General features: G+C 36.8%; 1 protein-coding gene across 2 annotated transcripts in view; it reads right to left on the bottom strand.

Moving 5' to 3' along the window:
- The window catches only part of LOC134754264 (protein SCAI), a 41,075-nt gene that overhangs the window by 3,184 nt on the left and 26,440 nt on the right, over nt 1-11,451 (bottom strand). For both annotated transcript variants that reach the window (XM_063690477.1, XM_063690478.1), the window contains exons 7-9: nt 10,206-10,481; nt 9,726-9,896; nt 8,602-8,804 (exon numbers count right to left, since the gene is read on the bottom strand). In XM_063690477.1, coding sequence (XP_063546547.1) covers nt 8,602-8,804; nt 9,726-9,896; nt 10,206-10,481 — 650 coding nt within the window. The remainder of the gene's footprint in view (nt 1-8,601; nt 8,805-9,725; nt 9,897-10,205; nt 10,482-11,451) is intronic.

Raw genomic sequence — 11,451 nt, 5'->3', positions numbered from 1 at the left:
CCAATGAAAAAAGTATTAAAGTTGTACTTTTGGTAGAAAGAAAAGATCCGCATGCGAGCACTTCATACTTCGGCCCTACGCGGAGCTCGGCCTTTGGCCTTCGCAAGCCTTGACGCTCCGCCGTCGGGCCTTTGGCCCGCCGGCTTCGCTTATTAAAACACTTGGGGAGGGTTGGTTTTGCTTTGGGCGGTAAGCGGGAAGTTGGAGCTTAAACACGACCCAATAGTAAAAATGTCTTGACAGGCTCACGTCGGGCCTACGGCCTTCGGCCTTCGGCCCGCCGTTTCGCTTGTCTAAGACATTTTCACTATTGGGTCGTGTTTAAGCTCCAACTTCCCCCTCTCGTGTGACGCTTCGGGCCTTCGGCCCTACGCGGAGCTCGGCCTTCGGCCTTCGCGAGCCTTGCCGCTTATGAAGACAGTTGACTTGGTAGAACGCTTGGAAGCACTGTATTCACGCAGCTCGGCCTTCGGGCTCGCTTAACACACTTTTTGTATAGGATTTTGCTTTGTTCGTCCTTCCCGCAGCTCGGCCTTCGGCCTCGCCCAAAATTACTGGGGGTTGGGCACGCCTGGCCATTCGGGGTGAAGCTCCGGGCCTGACGGCCCTCCGCGGGGTCGGCCTTCGGCCTCCCGGCCTGAAGCTCGCCCTTCGGGCTCGCATAACCTACTTGAAAATTTGACTTTGCCCCTGTCCGCCGCCATTTTGGATATTTCCAAAAAAAATTTTCGACATACTAATCTTGGGCTCCCAGGCTAGCCGCATGCCAAATCTCAGCGCGCTCAGACCAACTTGAAAAAAAAAAGTCGGCCATTTTGAAAATTTTTAAATGCAGTTAGTTGTACTTCCCTCGGGGCCCTCTATGACATTTGGTCGAGCACCCCCCACCCATCTCGCACCGTTTAAAAGTTGCCATACAAAAAAAAAGTGGTCATTTTTTCCGCCATCTTGGATTTTATCCAAAAATTTTTTCCATACCAATCTAGGGGACCCCGAGATTCCGTGGCCGAAATTTCAGCGCGCTAGGACAAACTTGAAAACGTGGTACATATGGGCCATATGTACTGTAAAACGTTGTACGATACACGTGTGAATAGGTAATTCGCAACTCGTGTCGATTTAAAACACTCCCTGCGGTCGTGTTTTAATCTATCACCACTCGTTTCGAATTTTCTCTTTTCCGCACTTGTATCGTATATAACTATTTCAAACTGCAAGGGTACGATGATAGATGTCAATTCAATATAATTTTGCAACATTTGGCATTTTTAGGTTATAAATTGTATGGAGATGAAATCTATCATCGTACCCTTCCAGTTTGAAAAATACTATAGAGGCTGGGCAGTAAGGGATTGCTTTACTTGTAGAACTATATTTAGCGCTTTAAAAAAAACTGATACCTGACACTTACAAACCTGGACTTCCTTGGGCTAAAGCTAAGCTACTAAGAATCGTCAGTGTTCTCCATCCTAATCCTAACATAAAAAGATATCCTAAAATATCGATTCCATCACGTCATGTTTTAGTATCAAGAAATTTTCCCAGTTTGCGTGACGTAGTACAAAGTAAAACTTCTATACAAAAATATTTGGGCCATGTTTTATATATTAGCATCAGGATTCAATATAAATATGCTAGTTATTCTGAGTTGGAAGAACCCAAAAAGGTGAGATTTGTGTAAGTCAGGTTTTCAATATATGTGGCGTTTTCAACCAAACGGGTACCTACTTATTGTTGTCAATAAGACGCTATTTCCATAAAGTCTTCAAAATGAAATCAACCTAATCGACAACCGACAATGTGGTACCTTTTAGTTCAAAACGTCACATATTTTTATAAAACGTTAATAAACTAATTTATTAATAATACTGAACCGGGAGACCGAGCTTTGCTCGGAAAACATAAGTAAAAACTCAAAAATGCTCGTTTTCCCAGAGAAGACCTAGCTAGATCGAATCCCTTACATCAAATTTCATCGAAATCGTTAGAGCCGTTTCCGATAATACTGAAATATATTTCGGTTATATCGGAATCGGACAAGAATTCGAAGAAGAAAAGGTATAAGAAAGACAAGATAACACAAAAGGACAAAAAAAAGTACACCTGTCGTACCAGTCTCGAACCCGAATCCTCTTGCACGTATTTCCACGAACATACTGCAACGCCATTGCAGCATACTTACACTGCATGAAATTGTCTACTACAAGCATCACGGAAACACTGTTTGCATGTGTGAGTAATAGTAGGAAATAGCATGACAGAAACACTCTGTCGACATTAAAGGTGGTTTTTGCACAATGAAGTATTCAATGTTTATTATAATAGTTCAATATTTATGTAAAGAGTGCGCTAAACATACTTTTAAGTATACAGATACCAACACTATTCCACAAAAAAATAAAACCTGAAAATTTGCGAAAGTGACGCCATCTAGCGGGGTTTAAGGTTTGGGTAACCTAGTCGAACCACCTTAAAGAAAAATCAATACAGCCGCCTTGAGAGGACGCCGAACATTAAATATTTTTTCTCCTAGCGCCTAAACTATTGAGTGGATTTCAATAAAATAGACATCCGTAATTGGTACACGAGTGCTACGCAATACATATTTACTAAAATAAATGGAGGAAAAATGTTTAGGACAAAAAATGTGACTGCAAAAACAGATTTTAGGTCTTATTTTAGGTTTTATGACATATTACATCAGCCACGATGTATGACAGATATATACAGAAAAAATGCTTATAACATGAGTATAAAAATCTATAATAATTTACCTGTTCAAATAAAATCACTTGAAGGCAATAAGTTTAACACAACTCTAAGGAATCTACTGATGTCTATTTTATTGAAATCCACTTAATAGTTTAGGCGCTAGGAGTAAAAATATGACTTAATATTCGGCGTCCTCTCAAGGCGGCTGTATTGATTTTTCTTTAATAAAACAAGTGCAAGCAGGTTGTGAAGGGCAAGAGGAATCTACCGATATGTCATTTAAAAAAATCCGTCCAGTATCCTGAGCTACAGGGTGTACTGATTTTCAGTATTTAAACCCATAACCCTAGTTTCTGTTTAAGTCGCAGCCGAGTAAAATGTTGATATTGGGGTAGAACGTGTATAGACAAAAGTGGAATTCACATTCCTCCAATTTTTATATTAAGAGAATATCCCCTGAAAGGGTATAAGCGCTAAATCTGGATTCAGCTATTATTATCTATAACAAGATGTATTTTTTCCGCAAAGATATCTAGGACTGTTTTGTGTAGAATTTAATAAGCTTTAATGTTGCCTTACACCATATTTTTATAGAAAACGTATATTTAGAGTAAAACGCAAATTTCTCCAGGATGGTACACATTTTTCAAGATGGCTGCGATTCCTCAAGGTCCCCAAATGTTAAATAGTGTGGACATGAGAAAGAGACCTTTAATTAACATATATACCAAATTTCATATCTTTGGAAGGATTTCGAGATTAGACTTAATCCGATTGAGCTAATACTAAACGGTGATAATTTATAAATTTTGATCTATACTATATACTTAGTTATCATCATTTATGATAAAATATTATCCGGGGTAACTGTGACATATATGTTCCAACCTGGGGTGGAAAACCTTTTTTAATGAAAAATGCACTTTTAAAATATTAGGTTTATTAGATGAAGATGAAACATAATACATACCGGTGAGATAAAAAATAAGGACTAAGTCGCGGGCAAAAGCTATTAGTATTGATGATACAAAAAATGATTGTTTACGATCTCTGATACGGGGCAAGTGTAACATACAGTCACACTTGCCTCAAGTGAGATAGACACACTTTCCCAGTCACTCATTGTAAGCTACGTGTAGGCTCCAAATCGTATTTAAAAAATTGTGAGATTTTAAAATGACGATAATCTCAAAATTGCTTGACAACGTCACCTTTAGTAATAAAATACAATTGATAGTTTATTTACTCATGACAGCAGATTATAGCAGTATCACAATCTCAATTATTTTACGTAATATGAAGGTCAGTTACACTTGCCTCGTAGCTACACTTATCCGTACTGACCTTATATCAAAAATGGTTTTCGAAGACAGTCTTAATTAGAAATTGCAGAACCGGTACTGGTAAAAGTACTTAGAGTAAAAAAAAACATGATATTTCATGCTAAGTAACAGCAAAGATAGATATAAATCCGTCATAGATGTATTCAGTCTAAGGAAAAAACGTGCCTCGAAAATCACGAAAATTTGATTCTCGATCAGATGGCGCCACTAGCTTTGGCCTACTCTCGTATAGAGGGCGATGACGGTTTCGTTTGTTATTTATAATTTTAACGCATACCAGTGAAAGAACATGGGTCAAAATCATATAAAAATAATTAATGCAAATAAAAAAATCATTTATCCATATTATTTTTATAAATCTTCATTTTTAGTTTTAAAGTATGTTGATACAAAATTTACTATGACAGTACGGCTCTATCTTATTATATCCTCTTTTGGTAACAGAAAACAGTCAAATAATGTACCGGAAATGTTAGTCCCGAAAATCCCGAAAGTATGAAATTGATATACATATATATTAATAATACTAGCTAACAAATACGTATACGTATATTAAGAAAATGTATACAAAAATCACAACAAATTTGCAATAATAAATATATATCTACAAATAAGAACAAATGCAAAGCAACCTGGAATATCATATCCTCACAGGTATCAGATACAGATAAGACAACAAATATAAGTCATTTAAAAATCGATGATAATATGTATAATAATCCTCCAGATATCTGTACTATCCTTAATAACCATTTTATAGAAATAGGTAATGTTAATAAGGTAACAAACAACAATAATACAAAAATAAACATTGAAAATAGTCCATATACGATGTTCTTAATGCCAACAGATAGCAAAGAAATACACAAACTTATCATGTCGTTAAGTAATAGTAAAACTTCTGGGATAGATGATATTTCCACTAAAATAGTAAAATTAACTGGATTGTTTTTAAGCAGACCACTTGCCCATATAATAAATTTATCCTTCAGTGAAGGTTTTTTCCCAGAACAACTTAAAATTTCGATTATTAAACCAATATTCAAAAAAGGAGAACGTGATGATCCAAATAATTATAGACCGATAACTATTGTTCCAATATTATCAAAAATAATAGAAAAAGCTTTTTACGATAGGTTAGATAACTTCTTAACAAAGCATAATATTTTACACCCTGACCAATTTGGATTTCGTAAAAGATTAAACACAGAATTGGCGTGTTTTGAATTTATTAAATACGTGAACGAAAAGATTAATAATAAGTCTCCTGTCATGTCAACTTTCCTTGACATGACAAAAGCTTTTGACTTAGTCGATCATGCAAAGCTTCTCAATAAATTAGATGCTTATGGAATTAGGGGCCAGGCAAATGATTGGATTAAATCTTACTTAACCAATAGAAAGCAGTGTACCCAAATCAGTAAATTTGTTGAAACTGAAAACCAAATTCATAAAATAGTCTACAGGTCACCTTTTCGTACGACAGTTTCTGGAGTACCTCAAGGCAGTAATTTAGGCCCTCTTCTATTTTTAATTTTTATTAATGATCTTCCTGCTTCGACCAAACCTAAATCCATACTTTTCGCTGATGACACAACTATCATAGTTAGTGGTCATGATCAAAATACCTATAAATCAGATATTAATAATGCTTTAACAGACATAAATAGATGGATAACAAATAATAATCTCTTGATTAACCTCAGCAAAACACACTATATGCAATTACACTCGTATGGATCAATACCTCCTCAACTCAATATTAATATTAACGACTTTGCATTACTTAAAACAGGGAACATAAAATTCTTAGGTTTAAATATCGACTCATTTTTAAATTGGAAGGAACAAATTAACTCCGTATGCTCAAAACTTGACCGTTTCATTTTTGAACTACGAAAATTACGACTTTCTGTTTCTTGTGAAGCAGCTCTCACTGCTTATCATGGCTACGTCTCATCCATACTTAATTACGGCCTTATTCTATGGGGTAACTCTGTTGATGTCGAAAGGATATTCAAACTCCAGAAGAAATACGTGCGTGCTATAGCAAATGCTCATATACGGACTAGTTGCAAACCACTTTTTAAACAGATGAACATATTACCTCTAGCTTGTATGTATATACTGAAAATCTGTAATTTTTCAAAGAAATACTCTAAATATTTCCAAAAGCGTACAGACATGTGTTCACTTAACCCAAAAATACAATACAAAGATATCTTACATCAGCCACGATGTATGACAGATATATACAGAAAAAATGCTTATAACATGAGTATAAAAATCTATAATAATTTACCTGTTCAAATAAAATCACTTGAAGGCAATAAGTTTAACACAACTCTAAGGAAATGGCTTCTTGATCACTGCTTCTACAACATTAGTGATTATATTGCCTATAAAGAGTAAAATGATGATTTCACTAATTGTACATAATGTTTAATTTACTGTTGTTCGTTCTTTATATTTTTAGCCTAATGTATTATCTTTAAAGTTAAATTAAAATGATGTACGCTTGCAAAAATCCTGTACCTTATATAGGTAGTTTTTTATTTGCATGGTTTAATTCATTATTAACGATGTGTAAATTTGCATGCTGTTTAAACAGCTGAAGAAGGTGAAACGATTGTATGTAATGTACATTTAACCTAAGACAATTATTGTACCCTTTTTCTGCAAATAAAATTATTTCTATTTCTATTTCTAATACTAGCTAACAAATACGTATACGTAGGTACCTACATTTTTTTCGGTTAGTATCGGTTGTGGTACATCACTATTATATGAGTTGAACGAAACATGCAACATTAAGGGCCCTCCACACTCATGCGCGAATCACGGCGCGAAGCCGCGAACGCAGAGTGTGGATTGTAGTTCGCTAATCAGCGAAATCGACTCCACATTTGCGTTCGCCGCTTCGCGCCGCGTAGTCTGGAGTGGGCTTTATACTAAAGGCCGTGACACACCATCGCACCATTTTTCATAGACAAACATGGAAATATGGGACACTTGGCAACACTGGCGCACGTGTGCGGCAGTCTGTTGTTAATCCCGAAAGTATGAGATTGATATACATATATATTAATAATACTAGCTAACAAATACGTATACGTAGGCACCTACATTTTTTTCGGTTAGTATCGGTTGTGGTACATCACTATTATATGAGTTGAACGAAACATGCAACATTAAGGGCCCTCCACACTCATGCGCGAATCACGGCGCGAAGCCGCGAACGCGAGTGTGGAGTGTAGTTCGCTAATCAGCGAAATCGACTCCACACTCGCATTCGCGGCTTCGCGCCGCGTAGTCTGGAGTGGGCTTTATATTAAAGGCCGTAACACACCATCGCACCATTTTTCATAGACAAACATAGACAAACATGGAAATACGGGACACTTGGCAACACTGGCGCACGTGTGCGGCAGTCTGTAGTTCGGTGCGATAGTGTGGAAGCCCACGCTAGTACTACCTATTCCTAGAACTGCTCCAAGGTCGCGGTGCGGTGCGACGGTGTGTTACGGCCTTAAAATATGTCAATGTCTTACATTCTAATGAGGGTTCATCCATTAATTACGCCACACGAATTTCGAGGTTTTTGACCCCTCCTCCCCTCCTTGTCACACTTGGTCACATTTGGCAAACCCCTCCCCCCCTGGTGTGACGTCATATTTCTTCAATGAAATCGGCAAATCGTATTAAGTATTAATAATATTTGAATATTAGTAATTTTATAACCCAAAACAGTCAGGAAAGAAAATTAAACGATTAAAAACGATTATCGTTCCAAAAACAAAAATAATTTAAATAAGTTAAAGTGACGTCACAAAATTTGTGACTCCCCCCTCCCCCATGTCACATTTTCTTGACCCCCTCCCGCCCCTAAACGTGTGATGTAATTAATGGATGACCCCTATGCTTGTGGTATATAACGCGATTTTTTTCAAATTATGTAATATCGAAAGTCGATATACCTAATAGACGATACCCTAAACTTGATTTACTTATTGAACGAAATACCTAAAGCTAATATACCTAATGCACGTAACACCGTTAAGTTGTTATACCTAATTACCTAATGCACAAAATACCTAAGGCTGCTTTACCTATGAATGAACGAAATACCTATAGCTACCTACCTACCTCTACCTATATATTATATATATATATAATTCCATTCTGCCAAATAATAAATTAGTAAAATATCGTATTATGTATCGTTTTATTCAAATAATAACAAAAAAATGTTTACTACATCGTAACTAATTAAAAATTACACAAAGTTGTTGAACATCCATACTCTTTGACGTGGACGTATGGATTACGGTTTCTAGGTGACTATGAAACCCTAAAAAGACGTAAAAAGTGCTGCGAAAGTAGGCCCTTATTCTTGTAATGTACATGATACTTATTAATAGCACACATTTAGCCTACTCGTATTCTGACAGAATGGTAACTAGGGAACCCTACACTGAGCATGGCCCGACGTGCTCTTGGCCGATCTTTTATTGTATCGTACTAAGTACTCGTAGTCGATTTTTACCTGTAAATTCATAGCCAGGTCTAGCACAATTTGTACTAGCGTGGGATGGTCGAGTATCTCCTCGGGCAGAGGCGGCGAGGCACGCGTGAGTTGCGTGCGGGAGCGGAAGCCCCGGTGCAGTCGCAACGTCACTTCGCAGAACACAAAACGGAGCAGCAGGAGCCTCAGATAATCATCGCCCATGAACATTATGTACATTATGTCTGTAAATAAAATAATCAAATTAAAATGGCACTTTGACATGCAACTATGGACCAATAATTTTCGGCCACTTTTATCCGAAAAGATTAAAATAACTTTGCATTATAGTTATCCTATTCAAGTTATGTATAAATTCCAGCATGTCTTTAGACTCTTTAGGCATAGTATAAAGGAAACGTTATTAGAATAATTTATATTTTTCGTAATCAGAGGACTTATTTTAGTGGAGAAAAGGCAGTTCAGCCACAATATCGCTTATTACAAAAATAGACATGTGGAGACATATAGTAGGTAGAAACTTAATCTAAGAAAGAAGGAAGGAAAGAAAGAAATTAGACTTATTTTACATCACAATTTGTAAAACATTTGACAATACTTAAACACACACTACAAACTTGATGCAAGTAAACACAGCATATCGCCATGGCAAGCCATGGTGCTGATTTTACTACTTGTTGTACTAGGTATATAATTATGTACATACATACATATAATCACGCCTATTTCCCGGAGGGGTAGGCAGAGACCACGGATTTCCACTTGCTACGATCCTGACATACCTCTTTCGCTTCCTTCACTTTCATAACATTCCTCATACACGCTCGCCGGTTTAGGGTGCTCTTGACGGCCTTATAATTATGTAGTATGAATATTCATAACATAAGATAACTGCTAAGCAACTGTCTTATGATCCTATAGCTAATGATCGCTACTCGTTACTACTGACCTCGCCCCCTGCGCCTGCGACGCGATTTAAATCAAGTTAATTTATACCTATATCACTATTAGTAATTTAATTGACAAATTCAAGTGTTGGAGTAGGAAAATATTTGTGTGGGTGCTTGTGTCGATACCTTTTTTTTTGTTATAATATGGGGTATTTTAGTAACGGTTGTTTTACAAATATCACAATGGATACGTACCGATGCGACTTCTGGTCACAACCTGTGATGCTTCAGCCATGAATGTGTCAACGAAGCTCTGAGCCCGATCCCAGTGGTTTAACGACATGGTGTGTATGTCGCAGATGTACGCGAAGGCAGTCAACGGTGTTGTTAGGAAAATTGTGAAAAGGTTGCCCTGCTGTTTGTTTTCTGTAAAAGTTTAATTATGCCGTTTAATGCACTCAAATGTAAATGTATCGAAATAGATAGATAGATAGATATTTACAGTCAATAATATATGTACTAAAAATATGTAATAATTAAAATAGGTGCTACCATTTAGCCATTTGGCTACCATATCGCTAATTTTATGATGATGCTTTTAAAAACTGGCATATGCAGTTATACTTGTGTTAGGTATCGCCTTTCATTTCAAGCCAAGTCCCCAAATATTTATTTATTTAATATGGACATAATATTCAACGTATAATATATTATTCACTATAAATATTGACTGACCTTGAAACGGCTGTGGGACATCTAAAGGCGACATTAAGATAACAAGAGGTTGTCCAAAGTGACGCGGTATGTGTTGGAACACGCAGGAGTTGTCTGAGTCGATAATGATGAACAACGGCCTCCGCGTGAAGGGGTACAGGTCCCCGGGGTGCAAGCATTGCTGCTCCTTGTATTTGGGGGCCGACACGCCGGCGGCCGTGATTTTTGGTTCTTTCACACAGTCCCTGTGAATGTCACTTCGAGAGGTCGTGATAAGCCCACCGACCTCGTAACCCACTGTAACGAAAAGTAATGAAAAATGTTTAAATATTTTATACTTCAATAATATTTAGTTAATATGACTGCTATATAATGAAAGGCATTAAATAAACATATACTAATCTATGCATTAATTAATCTAAAATTAAAACGAGTGTGGGTTTATAACTTTATAGAGTTCATAATGTAACATGCGTATTTTAATGCCTAAATGACGTACAGCTACATACACTGCTTTATCTACAGTCATACATATTATAAGCTCTCAAGTATTGTGTTCAACGCATGTAACGACCGGCATTCCGGCGTTGCTCGGTATATCAGGCAGCCTCTCCGAAATATTGCTCACTCATCTCATTGTACACGAAAGTGGTGCGATAGTTAATATCTTCTGAACAACAAAACAAACTTATTTTTGCGATTAGATAAGTTTAAACTTCACGTTCAGTTTTTTCGTTCGTGAAATGGCGGTAAATGTAATTTTTTTTACGCAACCGTAGGTTTTTAAAATTCAAATTCATTTCAAATTTTAAATTCAAATACAAACTAGAGTCGGGCCCAACTGCCATATCGTTAGATATGAAGTAACATGCGAGATTTGATAAAATTATTTGGAACTGGCACTTCCTTCCGAATACAACCTCATCTCGACTGATACATATAAGAATAGAGGTCAAATCTAAATCCTTTCTTTGAAATGATAGAAATGTGAATATCATTATAAAATCGATTCAATAACATTTACAGTACATATGGCGCTACTTTCTCGCGCGTAAAGTGCACTTTTTGTGCATATTTCGAAAGTTTAATGGGCCATATGTACTGTAAAACGTTGTTCGATACACGTGCGAATAGGTAATTCGCAACTCGTGTCGATTTAAAACACTCCCTGTAGGCCAAGCACATGATTGGCGCGACAGTATCTCGCCGCGAGATAGACTACCCGTCTTTTATAAACTGTATGAATTAAAGAGGGACGGGTAGTCTA

This window comes from Cydia strobilella, chromosome Z (genome assembly GCF_947568885.1).
Source record: "Cydia strobilella chromosome Z, ilCydStro3.1, whole genome shotgun sequence".
Classification (NCBI taxonomy): Eukaryota; Metazoa; Arthropoda; class Insecta; order Lepidoptera; family Tortricidae; genus Cydia; species Cydia strobilella.
The sequence above is the reverse complement of the archived record's forward strand: the minus strand, read 5'-3'. Positions and strand labels throughout refer to the sequence as shown.